General features: G+C 51.1%; 1 protein-coding gene across 1 annotated transcript in view; it reads right to left on the reverse strand.

The window, feature by feature from the left end:
• The window catches only part of NIN (ninein), a 45,514-nt gene that overhangs the window by 17,394 nt on the left and 8,395 nt on the right, over nt 1–19,725 (reverse strand). The window contains exons 4-17 of the mRNA XM_065748459.1: nt 16,785–16,954; nt 11,996–12,035; nt 10,748–10,938; nt 9,746–9,892; nt 9,086–9,253; nt 8,013–8,149; nt 7,554–7,694; nt 6,794–6,968; nt 6,057–6,167; nt 5,596–5,685; nt 4,224–4,377; nt 3,869–3,990; nt 2,781–3,295; nt 86–2,107 (exon numbers count right to left, since the gene is read on the reverse strand). Coding sequence (XP_065604531.1) covers nt 86–2,107; nt 2,781–3,295; nt 3,869–3,990; nt 4,224–4,377; nt 5,596–5,685; nt 6,057–6,167; nt 6,794–6,968; nt 7,554–7,694; nt 8,013–8,149; nt 9,086–9,253; nt 9,746–9,892; nt 10,748–10,938; nt 11,996–12,035; nt 16,785–16,954 — 4,183 coding nt within the window. The remainder of the gene's footprint in view (nt 1–85; nt 2,108–2,780; nt 3,296–3,868; nt 3,991–4,223; nt 4,378–5,595; nt 5,686–6,056; nt 6,168–6,793; nt 6,969–7,553; nt 7,695–8,012; nt 8,150–9,085; nt 9,254–9,745; nt 9,893–10,747; nt 10,939–11,995; nt 12,036–16,784; nt 16,955–19,725) is intronic.

The raw sequence follows: 19,725 nt of genomic DNA on the forward strand, positions 1-19,725 counted from the left end.
GGTTAGTTTCTACGTGGAGCAAGCAGCAAGCTGGAGTGCCGTGGGGCTGCCACGCCACTTACAGAGCTCTGTAAGTGTACATTACCTCAAAAGATCAACTTTTTGCTGCAGGTCGGTGCACGTGCTCTGTAAGCCATGCATCACCACGTTCCTCTCCTCCTCCTGGAGATGCATGTCACTGGGGTTAACCAGGGTGGTGACCTCCTCCAGCATCCCGCTGAGCTCCTGCAGCCCCATCTTCGCTGGTGATGTTTCTTTCATCGTGCTGTCACGATGCTCATCTAGCAGACCCTTCAGCACTGCAGTCCGTTCTTCTGGCTTTCCAAGCTGGCATCGCAGTCTTAACTTCTCCCTGGACACATCTACTTTTCCTCCAACACCTTGGCTTTGGCCACCTTTCAATTCTTTAACTGTTCTGAGGAGCTGTGTGTTTTCCTCCCAGAGCTTAATGCTTTCTAGGTCATTTCCTTCTAGCTCGCAGTGAAAGCTTCTCAGCTCACACAGGCTGTCTTCCAGCACTCTGTTTTTTTCAGCTAACTTCATCACTTCAGACTTCAGGTCCTCATTTTCTGCCTGAATTTCTTCCTGCAGTGACAGAAGCTTGGCTTGTGCCATCAATCTTTCTTGCAACTCTTCAAATCTTTCCCAGAGTTGAGGTATTGCACTTTCCAGGTCACTGTACATCAATCCAGGAGCACATTCCAGTTCTTCAACACGCTTGAGCTCGGTCTGCAGCTTTGAAGCATCACAATGAAAGCTTTTATTCTTGGGAGCACTTCTGTTACTTAGCAGACAAACATCCTGCTGTTTCATACCACTCTGAAGTATTTTTAGTATGGGTATTCTCCCAAGATCTCTCTTTTCCTGCAGCAGGGACACCTGAGACACTACCTCTTGGTCTTTGTCAAAATCAGGGTTACCATCACTTTCCAGTGCCATTTTACCCCCCTGCACCTGGCACATCCCCACCTTGAGAGCACTGCTGTCTGCTCTGCCTCCATCACACAGCTCCTCCAAATCTGAACGTGTCCCTTCTTCCAGCTCTGCAGCATCAGTCTCCAGAAGCTGCAAGCCATCCAGAGCCACTCCCCTGCCTGCATCTCCACAGTCACAGGGCAGCCCTCTGAAAAGTGGACCCACTTCATCCAGCAGCTGCAATGCCTGGGCAGCAGGGCTGGAGCAGGAAGGGAGGGCAGGCCCTGCAGATCCACACCCAGCAGCTTGCAGCCTTTGCTGCAGCCTGACTATCTCAGAAGCCATCCTGACGTTCTCCTTCACAGCTTGCTCGTGCACTCTCTGCAGGTTTATGAGAACATCTGCATCATCTCCTGGAGGCTCCATACCAGAGAGAGAAGCAATTTTGTTCTTTGCTTTGGCGTATTCATTTTCCAGGACCTTATAATGATTCTGTAGTGTGGAAAAACTAAGGTTCTCCCACTGCAACTTCTGCACTTTTTCTTGGAGGTTTGAGATTTCCAAATTCATCTCTGCCTTTTCTGCTTCTGCTTTTACACAGATGTCCTTGTTTAAACTTTCCAAGGCAAGAAGTTTGGAATTCAGTTCTTCTTTCTCCCGCTTATACTCGCTGCTGAGCCTCTCCAGCTTTTGGCTGACCAGCTTCCCACTTTCCTCTACCGCAGAGATACGCTCCTCTTTGTCCTTCAGCTCTTTCTCGTGGTCATTTTGAAGCTGTAGTATCTCCCGGCTCAGCTTTTTCTCCTGCTCCTCAGCAGCATCCCTCAGCTCTTGCAGCTCTCTCTGGAGCTGCTCCTTCTCACACAGCAGCGTGTTCACCTCCTCCTTAAAGCTCTTCTCCAGGAGCTCTTTCTCTCGGCTCAGGGCAACAGAAGCAGCCCTCTCATTTGCCAGGCTTTCCTTCAGCCGCTCATGGGCTTCAGCAACTTCCTGGGCAACTTCATCCTTTTCAAATTCCCACTGAGACTTCTCCTCTCTCTGCTGATCCACAAGCTCACGCAGCTCTCGCTGGTAGCGGCCCTCCAGAGTTCGGATTGTTTCTTCGTACTTATTCACAAGTGTTTGGGTGTCAGCAGAGAACTGGGTTTCAGCATGAGATGCTCTTCTGTTATATTCACTTGCCATTTTTTTCCTAAACGTGGTTAACATAACACATTACTAAACCCTGGGCTACCTCAGGAAGAGAAGTTGTTAAAGCTACTCAATGAAACAAACCAAATACTTTTTGCTACTGAGTTTTAGCAGCACTATCATTTGCTGGGTGCTTCTGAGAGCAAAAGTTAAACACGAGGCCATTTATTGAAACTCCAAAGATAGAAGTCTAATTGCTATGGGAAGTGCCCTTTGAAACGAATGGTTCTGTATACAGTATGTTCTCCTTCTGTACCTGGAATCAAGTTTGTGGGGGCAGATATTCCTGTCCCCAGCTCTCCCTGTCAGTCCAGGATGGTCTCATTACTTTTGACACTCACTCCCTACTAAATGCATTTACCAACCACCTGTTTACTTCTTCAGAAAAGGACAACCCAAAATCCAGATGTACAAATGATCATAAAGCACAGGGACACCAAGCAGAGTTCAAAGTAACCACTCCTGGTCACACTTTAGTAGTATTGCTGCCTATGGGTGAGCTAAAAACCAAGAATATCTGCTTGAAAAGGGTCAGAAGACAAAGCTCTGGGTACAAAACCACCCAGAATAAAGTACTGTGCAGTTACAACACCTGAAATGAGCAACAGGAGTGAGCTCTGTGCTAGCATCACTGAGGTCACCATGCCAAGCCATCAAACTACAGGGACACTCACCTCTCCTCCTCCAGATCCTGCTTGTGCTTCCTCAGCAGTTCCTCCTTCTCCAGGGCATGCACTTCTGCCATCCTCTCTAGTCGCTGGTGGAAGCTGAGCTCCAGCTCTCCCTTCTCCTCCTGCAGTGTCTGCAGCAGCGCTCTCAACTTCTCCTCTGCCCAGACACTGTTTTGGATCAGCTCCTCCCGTTCCTGACTGAACTTCTCCTTTGCCTGCTCCAGCCTGGCTCTAACATCATCCTCATGCTCCTGCCTCAGGAGCTCTTGCAGATTGGCTTTCTCCTCGCTGAAGCTGATCTGCAGCTTGTTTTTCTCAGCGTTATGTTCACAGCCAAGCTTCTCTTGCTGCTCCCTGAGCACTGCTGCCTCTCCTCGCAGCTCTGCAACTTGGCTCCTGAGCCCAGTAATCTGCTTCTCCATCACACGCATCTCCTCACTGTACTTCTTCCTCACATCCTCCTGCTCCTTTTCACAGCGGGTTTTGGTCTCATCCAGCTGCTTTTCGTAGTGACTCACCTGCAGGAGGAACACAGACTGCTTTGCCTTCTCCAGAATACTCCAGAGATGTTTCCTGTATGTTTCCGTTGTATTTTGTGACAGGAGAGAAAACCCACTCATCATCTCAAAGTCTTAAGTCAGATTTGTAAGCCATTTGTAAGCCACAGTGGGAGCATTTCATTGACTCATTCTTCAAAACCCTCCCCAGATTAAGGGGAGGGTGAGGGGTTTCCCTTTATAAAGGTTTTAGAAATGAGACAAAAAGTAAAGATTTCAGGGTAGTATTGCCTTGGTCCCCTTTCCCCACATGCATTACTCATCCCCCGTTGTAAACCAGGGCACAGAGTTGCCACTGTCAGAATGCAGTTTCACTACCCCTGTCTTATGCCATATATGAACTGAGTGTTATATATACAAGGCATAATTACCTGCTCTTAACTGGAGCTGAAGACCAATGTAACAAATGCAACAGGAGCCTGACCAGATCTCTGACTTCTGGTCCTGCTGCAGAACAAACCTGGACCATCTAAGACCACGCTCATATAAAAAAAGGCCACAAAAGTTGAGAAGCTTTAAACAAAAATAGCTTACAGTGTCTTCCAGCTCCTGCTTGAGGTGATGCAAATCTCTGTGGTGTTGCTCCTTCATTTGCTCAATGGCCATTTCGGCCTCTATGCTCATATTTAATGGATTGCAGTCTTCTGACCCAAGTCCTTTAAAGAGAATAATTACATACATGACCTCGAAACACTGAGAGCTATGTTCTCAACAGAGCATTCATCTGAGCTTTGAATATAGCACAGCAGCCATACTGCACTTAATGTTATACATTAAAACAGGAGTGCTGCCCAAGAAGTTCACTGGGCAGGTTTGGGAGCACCTTTACATAACCCCATCCAAGACATTATAAAGATCTACATCACAGGAGCTCCCACACAGGATTTACCCTGGTCAGGTTCAACGCCGCTGTTGCCATAGCTCTTGATATCAATGTCAAACTCTTCGGACAGTGAGTTTCTCAGAGATGGCCTGAACACCTTGCCCTGAGTGCGGTACTCCTCCAGCTCTGAGTGCAGCTCATCTATCTGGTCCTGCAGCTCCTGCCAGGGGAGGAACAAAGAAAAGCTTCTGTGAAAGCAGCTGCACATAGCACAGAGACAAGACATTCAGGAGAGAATTGCTGTAGGTAAGAACTCAATTTTGCCAGTTATCAGCCAGGATGAGGGGTGATGGCCTTAAGCTGTACCAGAAGAGGGTCAGGTTGGATATTAGGAAACATTTCCTCTCCAAAAGAATGGCTCTGCACTGGCACAGCTGCCCAGGGAGCAGTGGGGTACCATCCCTGCAGGTGTTCCAGGGCCACACAGGTGTGGCACTGAGGGATGTGGGCAGTGGGCACAGTGGGGTGGGTGGGGCTGGGGATCCTGGAGGTCTCCTCCAACCTGAATGATTCTCTAAGTCCTCTTTTGAAGGGGATACCGCTTTTCCAAGTTCTAACCCACATGCAAGTAGCAGATACGTTTCTATTTAAGACAGAGTCCTCTCCCAATAGATACACTCATGCATTATGCTTCTGAACCCTACCACACTGTAGGACCTTTCACTTTTTATTCCTTCTTCCTCCTACAATGGTAAGCAATGCCTTCAGAACGCTTTCAAACATAGTTGAGAAATACCCCCTCAAATACCATTCTACTTGAAAAGTAGAATCAGAAGTAAAAGATCAAATCAGGAAAGAGATATCCTCATTAGCACATTTCCCATCTGGTACTCCTGCCCACTTGCCAGCAGAACCTCTCAAGTGTTTGTGCCAAACGCAATGTGCTCAGCTCAGTGAGCAGCATTTATTGAGGAATATGAATGCCTGAATGTGTAAACACACAACTCTGGAGAGCTGAGGGGTTCAGAAAGGGAACCCAAAGTGTCTGCCAGTACTCAAGAGAGCCAGCTGCATATTCAAACCAATTCTGATCAATCAGTTCAGCAAATATTTCTAGAAAATATTTGCTTTTTAACCCCAACTTAACAAAGCTGCTGTGCTATCTGTCCCTAGCCAAGATGGCTCTTCAATGAACAAGGATAATGCAGAACAGATGATCTGAACGTTATAATCAGTGCAGCCCGCAGAAAAAAGATACAGAAATAGATTCTTGCAGACCCACCTTAAAGGAACATTCAGCTACACAAGACTTGGGAAGGAAAAGGCAAGCTTTAAATGAATGCAGTCTTATTTTCTTAAGCGAGAACTGTTCCAGAAACAGACAGCACTCAGAAATACCCCACTCCTGCCAGGTCCCCAGCCCCAGGGCTCTACTCACCCTGCACTGCAGCTCGTACTCACTCTTCATCTGGGCCAATCTCTCCTCCTGCAGGAAGAACTCTGCACTGCTGGGGTCCAGGTCCCCGAACTGAAACGACACAAGCACCACCCAGTCAGCCCTCCACATACCCACACAGCCTGCTCCCTCTTCCCACTTTATTACTTTCTCACTGGAATACCACCATGTTCAGCTTTTCACCTTGATTCTCAGATGAAATTTTAGCAGAGGCACCAAGCAACACCAAACAGCTCATATATGATCTGCCCTAGGAAGGAACTGCATGTTGGATCTATCTGAAATCAAACAACACCCTGCAAACCTACGGAATGACTGCTTTGCCATATGGCTCTCTACTGTCAATTTCAACAGCACTATAGCCATGATAGAGGATCTGTGATTTTCTTCACTGGAAATGAGTTGGGCCACTGTGAGCACGTGCTGGCAAGAGGAGGCATTACCTTTTCAGCTAGGACATTTTCCAAGTTCCTCTGCAGTTTGCTTGCCAGGCTTTCGTACTCAGCCAGCTTTTCTCCAGTTTCCAAGAGCTCACTCTCCAGACGGCTGTTTTCCTGCACCAAACAAAACCCAACATTTGCAAAAGGAAAGCAATAGCAAGCAACAGCTCATTAGAGTCAAATTAGAGCCTGACACTTAGGAGTTTCAGCCAGCAATGGGAAATGTGCATTGGTTTTCCATTCTCCACACACACACACACACACAAAATCCCTCTTGCCACACCAGAACTGCTGCTGCTGGCCCACTGTCAGTACTTGTGATGTTCACAAGGTGACACCGTTACCCATCACTTGTGATCAGCTTGAAGAAAAAAAAAGCCACACACAACCCAAAGCATTACATTACAATATGTCAGCTGTCAGATTCAGAGAAAAGCTGCTTGGAGTTCGTTTCCTAAAAAACGATATGGGAAAAGGATGTGAACGCATAGGGTCACAGTTGGAAGACTGCACTGGAAGGCAGAAAACAGCTGCTCGAGAGAAATTGCAGCAGACTGTCTTTAACATTTGAAACAGAGCCCCATGAGCCTATGGAGGTGACCCAAAAAACATCATTACAGTCATAGAAACACCCTGAATTGGAAGGGACCCATAAGGGCCACTGAGTCCAATGCCTTTATCTCGCAGCTAGAACTACTACTGAATTGCACTTCTGGGTCCACTTGCATTCAGTCTGTTACCTTCAGGGACAGCGTGAGGCGGTCACGGATGTAGTTCTCATCAGTTTTCAGCTTCTCTATCTCCTGCTCCAGCTCCAGCCGCTGTTTGCTAGCCTGCTGCAGGATTTGCTCTCGCTCTTTCCGCAGTTCATTCTTTAGAGCACCGATTCGTTCCTTGTACTCTTCATCCAGCTTCCTATTACAGCATCAAAGGTAAGACCAGCTCAGAAAAAGCAGCAGGCAAACACTGCTGTGAGTTAAGCTGGGCAGTAATCAGCACTGCTGCTATCAGTGCTGGCACCAGGCTGGACCACTGCCTGCAGAAGCATGGTGGTACACGGATTAACCACACAGCTCAGCAGCACAGTGCTTGCTGAATTCACAGCCCACAGCCCAGCCAGGATTTCAGGATTAAGGCAGACTTTTCTGCAGCCAGAGACGTCAGTATTTGAAGTCTGCTATCGGCACGTGGCTCTCCCTTCATGGGGAAGGTGAATGGTGAGCACAGACACCAGGGAGGGAAGCAGAGAGATGGGAATGGCACTGGCACCAGCTGAGACTCGCTGATGGGTCTGACAGGTGGGAAAGGAACAGCACAGGATTGCATTAGCTTGGCTAAACACCGTTCAAGACAATCTCAGGTTACATTTCAGCCAAACCTCAGGTGCTCACCCCTCCCCCAAGCTCCAGCCCCAAGCGCTTGCAGTGCTGCATCCCTGCAGGGGTGCTCAGGATAAGCAAGAGCTGCTGTGACCCACCACGAGGTGACCCAACACTGTACCTGAGGTTGTACTCATTCCGGCGCTCTATTGCTGCGTGGTGGTCATCCACTTCAGAAGCCATCAGAGATTTCAATTTCTCTGCTTTTTCCAAATCCAAGCGCAGCTTCTCCTTCTCTCTGGCCACTTGGTCAACCCGCTCCCTAGGCCAAAGGAAACTGAGACACTCAGACCTGCCCCATCCTGTAGTCACAGAGGGGACACAGGCAGCTGACAAGCACCAGTGATATAAGCAGATGGGCAACACCTGTGGGCTTAGAGACCAGCAGAAGTCATCCATGCTGTGGCACGGGTGTGTGGATTTGTGGTGGATGCATAACCAAGGACACTATTTCAAGATACACAGCAGAAAACTCGTGGCTGCTTACAGCTGGAGCTTATATGCACTGTGCACAGATGCAACAGCTATACAGGGGGAACAAACCAAAGGGGAAACAGAGCCAGTGACCCCAAGGACTCACAGTAAGTGTCTGATCTCTGTCTTGAAGCTGGCCAGGGCCGCCTGGTGGATGCTGTTCTTGGTTATTAGGAGCTCATTTTCTAGTGCCAGTGTCAGCTCAGTCAGGTTCACCTTTCCATCCAAGCTGAAATCCAAAGCCTGTGAACAATCCAATGTTAGAACAGAACATGCTTTCTTGTGCACTTGGATGTAAAGCGGGGACTAATTGCACTGCCCTTTTAAAATATTCAAGAATATACAGAAGAGTTCTTCTCCTGTGAGATCTCCACCTCTTTCAGAAGGATATTGTGATTACTGACTGGGATTTCCCTCAGCACAAAGCAGGACAGCTGGAATACCCTGCACATGTACTGCAAAGCACAGCAAGCTAGGGAGAAAGCAACAGGCAGGAGGTAAGCTAACTGCATACCACGCAAGTCTGGTTGGCATAGTAGTGTTAGTGAGCTGGGCTACATGCATGCAAGCTCCAGCTGGGTTTTATTGGCCAGAGAGCAAAGACAGAGCTTTGGATAAAGGTTTTACAGCAGCCTGGATGTGCGTAATCTGCACAAACTTGAAATGCTAAGAAAAACTGTTGTTACCATTGCCAGCAACTCAGAAGTGTTCTAGGAACAGGCATGTGCGAGTGCCCAATCCCATGCACAGCCTCTAGCAGGGTGGACAAGGAAGGGACTGACTTCAGGCACCTGACTCACAATGCACAGACCAAGTGGGCAATGTGTAATAAAGCACTAATCACTCAGCAGGGTTTCAAATGCCGCTCTCAGTTCCAGTGCAGGCCATAATCCAAGTCATGAGAGCACTAACAGGTTTGCAGGCACCATACTCAGTGAGGTGAAGGAATTAGATTGCTTTCTACAATCACAGGTGACCTCCCTGAGCTAAGCTGGAAGTCCTATTACACCCACCATTAACTCTTGGCTCTGGGAGGTGCACCACAATGTCAGAAATCACCAGGGGTATCCCAGAACAGTTCTACTCCCATTGGGATTGATTTTTAGCAAGCAAAAACCCAGCTACAGCCCAGAACCCCCCACTGAAGAGCCAGCAGGGCTGAGGTGTGCCCACCGTTACCTTCAGGACATCCTGGCTGTTCTCCACGCCCTCCTGGTGCCAGCAGTCGAGGATGCCCTCCACACAGCCGTAGCCCATCCCATCATCCAGGCTGGAGAAGAGGCAGAACCCGATGGTGCTGGGCATGGCAGTGGGGCCCGTGGTGCGCCGGCCACTCTCGTCGAAGGACTGAAGGGAGAAGGGAGAGCTGCAGTGGGTACAGACAGGCCTGGCCCCCAACACACCCACCCGGGAAGAACTGACGTGGGTTGCGTTGCTAGCGGGGATCTAGAGATTAAGGATTAATCCTCACTGCCATGCCAACGCCCAGCAGTGACCCCATGGGACCGCAGCACAGCCCAGCATGGTGGGCTTAAAGCACACAGCTTACACCCCTCACGTACCACACGTCACTTCTGGCAAGATGCATCTCTCCAAGCCCCGCTATGTTCACAGAATACGGATGGCAAAGACCTCTAAGAGCAAGTCCAGACATCGCTCTCAAGGAAACCATCTCTCCTACCTTGAGCACCAGGACGTTCCTACACTGTTCTGTCCCCACACACCCAGAGGACCTCCAGCTTCCCCTACAGCACACTCCAACTCCACGGGAACCTGGTGCATGCCAATCTCCCCCCCCAGCACAGCACAATGAACCTGGGCTCCATCCCCATCCCTCACCTGCATGGAGAGGTGCCTCTTCAGCTGTCGGTACGGGGTAGATGCTGAGGGTGTCAGTGGCTTTCCATTCCTAAACAAGCTGTAGAAGAAATCCTCCACGCTCATAGTGCCATCCTGCTCCAGGTTATGGAGCACCTCTTTAAGCACCTGCAAGCAGTAGGGGACAGAAATCACAGCTGTCATTGTTGAAATCATTGCAGCAACATTTGGCACAACAGACCAGCTTCTAGATCTCTACAGAGAAAGAAGGAGTAAAGCAAACAGACCAAAAGAGTACGCTGTGTCAGCCAGCCCACTGCTGGAACAGCCATCTTACAGAGCCACACATTACCCAGCTCTGTGGGTAAGCTCCTTATCACCCTTATCTCAGAGCATCCATCTTGTGAAACAGCATGAGAAAGCCTCACCTCGCTCCGCTCACGAGGCGGAGTGACCCCAAGATTTGAGCTCAAGTCAGCGAGAAACATGCCCAGACCCCAGCAGCCTCTGAAGTAACAGAATGGAAAATAGAAGACACTACAAGGTTACAGGAGATATCTGTCATGAAGCATAAAGCACTTCTTTCTTACTAAGACTAACTCCTTTAAGATCAGAGCTGTTGAGCCCACTCTTGTTCCTTGGCCTTGCGGGTTTCCTCATCACTTTCTGCCTTTCCTGTGTTATAAAACTGAAAGCACCATCACGAATACTGCAAAGCCATAACAACTCTGAACCTATCTTTATAAATGACTATTTCAAATCATTTTAAGATGTGAAACAATGCTTTTCCCATTTCTTTAATAAAACCGAATCTTAAATAGACATTTTTCTAAAGAAATAATTCACTCAGGACTCTGCCTGGAGAACAGAAACAGCCTGCAGTTGCTTTTGACTTTGCAAAGACCTATCTAAGGATATTTGAACCAACGTTTATTTTCTAGATAGAAAGTTTTTAGGATTAAGGAGGTATGCTTGGAATCCAGGGTATGTTTTATGGCTTAAGCAACCCCCAGCCCTGCTCACCTCCCCCTCGACGTGTTGCAGCCCATACTGCTCACAGATGGAGACGAGCTTCTTGCGGTTCAGGTGGCCATCCCTGGTGATACCGAGGTGCTCACAGACCTCCTGCAGCTTCTCCTCCACCCACTCTGGTGTGGGCAGCGATGTGCCCTGGGAGGCATTCAGGTCATCTGGGTTCCAGAAGCGCAGCTGCCCTGAAACGGGAGAAAAATCGCCCCAGTGTATGGGATGATCCATTAAAAACAGCCAAGGCCAACAGGAGATCAGTGGGGTTTGCACACCACAAGGAGCTTTGTAGACCCCGATGAACATTTAGCATGTTGAGGTATGACTACCAGTACCAGTGTGGTTGTCAGACTCTTCCAGAAGCAGATTTCACATGACATTTAACTTCTAAGTGCCACCACAAGCAAACGATCCCCACATCCAAGCACAGGGCAAGCTGGGACCTCCAGGATGGAGGTGAGCTGACAGCCACAGTGGGTTTGCAGCCAGAAGGGGACTGCCCTGCTGCCCATCCCCTGATGGGGAAGCAGGTCCTCCTCTCTGAAGGATCACAGGACTTATGGAAAAGACCTTAAGCAGAACCACCTGCCACAAACCAGCTGAAGTCTGCCCAGATGCAAGGCCACCTCCTTGTGCCTGCTGAGAAAGCGGTTTCTGGAGCAAAACCCCACCAGGATGGGGTGAGGGTTAACCAGCAGCTAATGTGAGAGAGGCTGGAGCAACAAGGAGCTGTATGGCTGAGCTATAAGCACATCCTCATGTGCAATGGGCATTGCTTAGAAGAGCAAAGCAGCTTGCTGCATCCCTGTCAGCTCATTGCTGTGGGGTCCACCCTGAGCACCCCAACCCAAACCACACCCCGGGGGCACCCAGCTCTGCCAACAGGACAAAGAATGGAGGGCTGAGCCACAGTGACATCTAATGACCACCCTGTCCCACAGCTCCCATGGCCAAGCAGGGACCAGGATGTGTCCCATGGGGATGAGGAAGAGCACGAGCAGCACCAGGAAAAGGAGAGGGCAGAGCTGCTGAGACACAAGGCAGTACCCTCAAGGATATTTGCTTTCATCCCTGTTCCTGATTTGGGGCTCACTCCCATTTCAAGCCAGGAAAGAGCCTGTTGTGTGGCTGGGACTGTGCCAGCTCAGCCAGAATTGGGACAGGAGCTCAGCACAGCCAGGCAGCACCTCACGCTCCTGCAATCATCCTCCTTCCAGCTTTGCACATCCATCTGCTTGCACTTACCTTCTGCCTCATATTCCTCACTGTCCTGCGTCTTCCAGCACTGGGGAGGAAACAAAAAAGGATCCCAAGCTGTTATGATTGCAAGACACGACATGTATGAAAGAATCCACGATCAGCATCAAACGAGCTGCGAGCCACCAGGCTTTCATCTCCCTGCTCCCAGTGGGCCAGGCTGGCAGCCCTCGGCTGTTTGATGGCTGCTGCTCCTGGCATGTGCTGTGCTGCTGGGGGATACACCACAGCCACAGCAGGAGCTGCCAAAGCCCCACAGATGGCCCAGGAGAGGTATGGTGGCAGATTGCAGCAGGGTCCAGCAGGTTGATGGGGAGGGAGTGAGACATTCACTGGTTTTTTAACTCCCCACACTGCTTTCTTAACAATACTGACTGAGACAGCAGGGAAGCAGCAAAGATTGTGCTGTGCATAGGAATCATCTGAATTTGCATCCCCCCTTCCTTGCAGCACCTGATTTCCTGCTGCAGAGTGACTGCTGCAGCCCACGTGGATCCCACACGTAGCCAGCTGCCTTGCCAGAGCACAAGCAGAGCCCACCTAGAGCCTTGAGCATCCCTCCCACGGACAGCCCTATGGCACAGCCCCACTCTCAGGGTGGCTTCACATCACCTCACACCAGCTGCAAGAGCCTGAGCACTCCAGGCAACACACACCCACAGCAGGTAATTAAGACACAACAATCCTGCTCACAGGAGCACCACAGGGACATCTGCTTCCGTAGCACACACGGTGTGGCAAACAGGGATGCTTTGTGCATCCCATTTTGCAAAGGGAGACCCATCTACCTGCAGAGAATAGAGCCAGCAGCCTGAGCATCCCTCTTCTTCTGTCTCCCTTGTACTAGCTGAGGGTATTTGCTAGCATGCCATGCTTACCAGTATTATCTCCCAGTCCAGCAACAGCATGGGCAGATGTTACTTCTGCATTACAAGTGTGTCCTTGCGCATGCATGGGACTGACAGACTTAAAGTCAAAGTCACTCGGGACATAAAGAGAGTCTAAATCATCCTACAAAAGTTCAACACGTCTCATTCAGATTACAGCTAAAAGCCATTAATCTACAGCATTGCCATGGAAACTGGATTAGGTCACCGTACTCTTTTAGCCCTGCTGTCAGATGAGGGAATGGCCGCTGCCAGCGGCCCCGCACAGCCCTTCACTGAGGGGCCAGGGCAGGAGGCCAGGGGATCCTGGGGAGGGGGAGATCAGCCTTTGTTCCCCTGTAAGGCTGCAGGCAGAGATGGGCTGGCACAGGCAGGGCTGGAGCTCAGCTGGGTGTTCGGGACAAAGCCAGGAACATAAATAACACCACACTAGAAAGCTGTGGATTTTGGCCTCAAGCAGAGCTGCCTGGCTACAGCCACGACTGAGGCACTGGGGCAGGCAGATCTCTCATCTGCCCAACAAATGATGGGCACAGTCAGTGAGGATGTGTTAGGATTGGACTGAAGGGGGTTGGGGGGTCATCTTGGAGGTCTCCTCCTAACCTGAATGGTTCCACGCTTCAGAGAAGCCAGAAAGAAGAGCCAAGTGCCATCTTCAGAGGGGCACAGAGGAGCAGCGATGCCACTGATGCATTCCCCATCACCCCATGTCCAGGGGCCCTTTGTTTGGTGGTGGGGAGAGGGCTTAGGGTCGGCACGGTGGGAGGAAAAAAGGGGCCAGTGCACCCCGCTGTCCCACATGGCATTGTTCCTGGCCCTGCAGCTGGATATGGGTCATGCACATCAGCGGCCGTGTGCGGGAGTGGGATCCCAGGAATGCATTATCCCAGCGGCGCGTGCTCGGCTGCCCGAGGAGCAGATGGCCACAGCTTTCAATGCTCTGGGCCTGCAGCTCGGGGCCCAGCGAGCATCTGCAGCCTGTGCCGTTTGCTCACAGTGGCCTCTCCCCATAATAACTTAGCAACCTCTCCCACCCTGCCATCTGCTTCTGCAGAGACAGACCTTTGTTCTCCCCCAGAATATATGGCTAATTAAAATGATGATCAGGAGCACATACTGAGTGTGAGGTGATCCCTCGTGCCTGCCCTGACAGCCCCTATTTCATCCTCGTGTGTCTGCCTGGGGATGAGCTCGGATCCCAGCAGGCACAGCAAGGACTGCTGGAAGGCAGCACAGCTCTACAACCCACCTTACGGGTTGGGTTATCCTCAGCTGCAAAGTGGAGCATCAGTAAATGTGGTTTTGGGCAGAGCAAGCACAACGCTGAGCTGTTCCTCACAGACCCTGATTCATATAGCCCCATGGTTTGGGGTAAGGCAGCTCTCATCTCCTCTCCCATAACAAAGCCACACCACAGCACTCCCCCTGCCAAAGCAAACACGCAGATGTCTTGGGAACAGATGGGGGCAGGAGCTGCTGTCACATCCCAGTCCCATCCCTTTGGTTTCTATGAGCCTCTGCCTCCTGCAATGAAGGAGGGACCTTTCCCAGAGCAGAGCCCAGCAGCTGGGCAGGGGGAGACGACAGATGCCTGGTGCTGGGGTTTGGAAGTCAGCACAGCCTGAGGATGGGGCACATGTGAACACATCTGGGGAGACAATGCTGGGGACCCCACAGCCATCAAACCCTCCACACCCCAACCACACACCACCAGGCAAAAGGGAAACTAAAGCAAGGCCAACATTCCCCAGGCATGTTTGGCCAGCTCTATGCCACCAGCAGCTTGAAAGCCCAACAAAATCCATCCCTCGCACCAAGATTTTAGGATCACACAATCACTCAGGTTGGAAAAGATCACTGAGATCCTCAAGTCCAACCTCACCCCACCATGCCCACATCCCTCAGTGCCACATCCCCAGAGCTCTCCACCTTCAGGGATGGTCACCCCACCACTCCCTGGCAGCTGTGCCACTGCAGCACCACTCTTCTAAGAAGCGATCTCAGATGATAACTGGGGCTGGAGATGAGCAGCTTCAACCACTGCAAGCTTTCATACTACATTTACAGAGGCTATCACGGTTGTGTCTCAGGCAGGACCACATCCTAAAACTGCCAGATCCACTCTTTTCTCATTATCCATTAGCACACAGCCTGGTGACAGTGCTGAATCCAGCCCTGATTGCTTTGGGTTTGGATGTGGGTTTGGATCCCACCAGGGATGGATGTGGCAGAGCCGCCCCGGGCAGCTGATCCCCACAGACCAGCTCTCCTCAGCTCTGTCAACACGAGATGAGAGGCTGAGAGGGAAGGAAGCTGCTCAGACAGAGCCTGAGCCCTTCTAATTGGCACCGCTTGAAAGCAAGCACCAATTAAGCCACACTGCCCCAGTTCTCAGGCTGGCAAAACACCCCGAGCTGGAGACAAACTCAGAGAGCAGTCAGCAGCGAGTTCATACACATGGCAAGGAATAACTGCTGGGTGGGATGGGCCCCACAGTATTGAAGACTACTCAAGCACTGACACCAGCCAGCATGTCAGCCCCAGGACAATGTCTGCAAACAACCAGATCCTGTTATAACAGGAGAATCACCTTTTGGAGATAAGGTGATAGCACTGATAAAGATGAGAAGTAAGGATTTCAGACTTTTTTTTGGCTGAAGTTGCAAGGGAATTACCACTCCATCCATCCAAAGAAGCACAAGGAGAGGCAGCGCCAGAAGTCTGCGCTCCCTGTTGGCAGCTATGTACCAATTTAGTTAATTGGCTGACCTTGTTAATGGGCTAGCCCTTTACACCTACTCAACAGCTGCAATAGAGGAATAAAGTTAGAGTGGGCTCTATGGAAGACATTACTTCCCTGGAGGGAGTGGGTGGATTCACACCGAGTTCCAGGTCAGGGCAGCACGGGGAGATGGAAGAGCACCCTCACAGCTTTGTGAAGCTCTGCTTCACAGAATTAGTGACTAGAGAAAACTTCTCCAAAAGAATGGGCAGACACAGGCACAGCTGCCCAGGGAGTGGTGGGGTCACCGTCCCTGGAGGTGTCTGAGATCCACAGAGATAGGGCACTGATCAGTGGGCACGGTGGGGTGGGCTGGGAATCCTGGGGGCCTACAATCCTGGGATTGTTATAATACTCCCTGGGAATCCTGGGGGCCTATCCAGCCTCAATGATGCCACAAAATCCCTCCCTTCCTCCTGCAGGGAGGAGCATGCCCATGTGTACGGCAGCTGCAGAGCTCAGAGAGAGCACAGTGACGCCAGGAAGGGGAGGGGAAAGCAGCTGCATTTTTCCTTCCTCCTGAAAAACTCCTACCACGCACTGAGTGCTGAATTGACAATGGCTGGCAGACCCGCAGCAGGCTGGAACGGGCCTGGCTCCAAGGAAACGCTGCTGTGGCAGCCTGCTGCCGAGCTGTGCTGCTGCCTGGAGCTCAGCACATCATTCCCCATCCACCCAGCAGGGAAATGCTTTCAACTAAAAGGGGAGATTTGGATGCGAGGAGAAATCCTTTGCTCAGAGGGCAGTGAGACCTGGTACTGCCCAGAGCTGTGGATGCCCCATCCTTGGAGGTGCCTGAGGCTGTGGATGGGCCCTGGGCAGCCTGAGCTGGGGGCACACACCGGTTTGGGGTCTCTTCCCACCCAGCCATGCTGTGGTTCATGCCCGTGGCTGGCTTTTCATGGCTGAGCTGACGGATGCTGACATGCTCCTTCTGCTAACTTGCCCCTAGCAAGTCAGGTTAGCCACAGAGGCCAGCTCACAGCCAACACTGAATTGCTGGCCAGGAGCACAGGTAGCACACATCACCATGCCAGCACAGCTCCTCCTGGGACCTCTCCAGAGAGAGGGGAGCAGAGAAGCCCGGCCCCGCAGCCGCCCTGCTCACCTCCGGCCGGCCGCTGGTTGCGATGTGTGGAGGCCGTGCTTCCTCACCCAGCGGCTCGAGGACGGTCACCTCAGCAAAGTCCTCCACTGACTGCTGGAACTCCGGCAGCGAGCGGCGGCCATAGCGCTTGCCACCTCTGATGTACTTGGGCTGTGCTTCAGGGGAGCAATCTGCAAAGGTGGAGAGCAAAGGGAGATGGTAATAGGTTAGAATTGCTCCTGCTGACAAAACAACTGCTCCTGCAGAGATCAGGGGGCTCTCCACCTTTCTCACTCAAAATCATTCAGGTTGGGAAAGCACCCTGAGATCCCCAAGCCCACCCCACCACATCCCCCCAGTGCCACATCTCCATGGTTCTGGAAGAGAGTGACTCTCTCTCTCCTCCAGTTAAGGTGCTGGGGAAGCCATCCACACTGCCAGCTCTGCCTGAGATCAGGACATTAATTAGGCCTTCCCTCCTTGTGCTAATCTTCATTAGCAGCGATGGGCAAGTTTAATGTGGGATGCATCCCTTTGGGCAGCACCAGAGACCCACAACACCCTGACAACCTCTGCTGCTTTCCTTTCAATCACAACTGGATTCCAAGTGTGAAAACAACCACAGTAGTGGAAAAAAAACCTGAGCAAGAATGGAGGCAAACATGCCCCAAGGGGCCCAAAACGAGCAGCTGATGCAGGGCAGGTCCCAACCCGAGCACACTGCCAGCTGCAGTATCCAAATAACCCTCCAGAGCTGCCATCTAATTACAGGGGGCTTGGCGGCCCTGCTCACATTCCCCATCTCAGCTTCCCCCAGCAACCTCCTGCCTTCAGGGACTGAATTATCGCCAGCACTTGCAGACAGGGATCAAAACAGGAAAAAAAAAATAAACAAGCCCATTTTGGGCTATTTTCAGCACGAGTCATTTGACAGCTGGAACAGGGGGCAAATTAACCAGGGATTCAATTAGGGAACAGGCTCTCCACTGTGCTTTGGTTCCGTGTTTGCTAACCTTGCTGTCAAACCCCCCCAGGACTCACTCACCTTTGTTTCCTGCAGCACAACGAGGTGGCTTTTTAAAGTTTTATTTGCACAGAGCTCTGGTACAAAACAAATGCGAGAGTGCTGTACTAATAACGAGCAGGGAAGCAGGACTCCAAAACCCCCTGCCCGAACGCCTCCTTGGGTAATATTCTTTTAGATACGGGAAGAAGGCTTCAAGCTTGTTAGAGGAAAAATATTCGGCGACTTAGCTATGCAATGAATTATAAAATACACAGGACTAGGAGGCCTTTGATTCCTCCCGACTCGCACTCCATCCATCCATATTGCAGCTCTGGGGAACGAACCCGGCGCCCGTGTTTGAACAAGGCCACTCTAACGAGATTTGCTGCAGCTGGGACTCCGCACATGAAAGTTGTGCGATGAATTGCGCCGATAGAAAAATCGCAGCGAGGCAGGCTGATGAAGGCAGGGCCCGAGAACAAAAGCAAACCTTATCGCTCCTATTAAAGCCTGCCCGGTGGTGAACAATCTCCATCGAGCAGCTCTCTCTGAAATGCTAATAGTCATGGCTGCCTGCTCAGCCATTCCCTCTCCCCCTGCAGAAGAAGGCTTCGGGGCCTTTGTTTTGGTTTTGATAAATAAATGTTCTCCGCAGGGACAGCAGCGCACCTCTGTGCGATCTGTCTGAGGGGGAAGGCAGCAATTAGGTGAGAATTAAGCTACCGCTAAGTTTTCTCCTGCGTTTCCTAACGCTGAGACAAATCGCATTCCCTAGCTGTGTTTAACCATGGCTGCAGTGAGTTACAAAACCCAGTCGTGCACAGAAACACAGGTGCCTCCACAGCAGGCCGCTCTGCAAGCATCCAACAGCAGAAGGGAGATGAGAGGGTTTCTTTTTGTTGTTTCTTTGTTTTCTAAGCGTTAGCAGGCCAGCAGCTGATGTACCTCTCCCCACTTTACCCACAGCACCTTTGATCTGAGCACCCTGTGCTCATTTTTCCTTCTCCAATGAAGAGATCTAAAGCCTGGGAGTGTCTCCAGGAGGGATGAGTGACCACCACAGCCCGAGATAGGAGCAGAAAGTTGGCTCACACCCTGCAGCACTCCTACACCATGCCTGAGCCCATCACACACGGACAGCCCATCCCTGAATCACCACCGGGTTGGTCATGTTGAAAAAGAGTACTGAGACCACCAAGGCCAACCACCAACCCACGTGCCCACCAAGTCATGTCCCTCATTAACCCATCCCTGCTCGCAGCTCAAGCCACAGCCAAATTCTGTTTGTAGGGCCACTGCTATCCTCTAAATGCTGGTTGACAGAAGCAGCTCAAGCTTCCCAAACGCAATGAGTGGTGCTCAGTTCCCCATTTCCAGCCAAAACCGGTGAGGAAGGATGGCTAAGGGCTTCTTGATCCACACCTGCTCCAAAGGTGCATAGGGAAACAGGTGGGGGATGTCAAAAAACAGTGCTTCAGATGCACACAGGCCAGACCTGTGCTCTTAACCCCAAACCCACACCCATGGGGGGCTGCTCCTGCACCCCACAGGGCAGACGGGTGAGGGATGCTCAGCACAGCCCTTGCTGGCCACTCATCAACAAACGAGGGGGAAAGGGAGAAAGAAAATAAGGAGCAGAAAAAAGGCCAAACACTCCCTGCTTCCTATAGCCCTCAGCAACCCACATGCTGCATAAAATACACACATCAGAACTGGTGCCTAATTAGACACTGGGGGCTTTCTTACCTGCCCTCCCCAGGTGCCGCCCTGAAGGCTGTGAGAGCCCACGGGCCCACACCTAAGCTCCCTGCCCTGCTACTGGGGTGACATGGCCACCCAAAACCGCATTTCAGCCCTGCAGACAGAAGTCATCCATTCCCCAGCTCCCCTCCCCGCAGCTACACGTCACCACAGCTGACAATTTCCACTTGATTCTCTGCCTTTCTGCATGAGATA

The sequence above is a fragment of the Cyrtonyx montezumae genome, unplaced genomic scaffold, assembly GCF_038088225.1.
Source record: "Cyrtonyx montezumae isolate F1298 unplaced genomic scaffold, pur_monq_1.0 scaffold_10, whole genome shotgun sequence".
In the NCBI taxonomy this organism is placed as follows: Eukaryota; Metazoa; Chordata; class Aves; order Galliformes; family Odontophoridae; genus Cyrtonyx; species Cyrtonyx montezumae.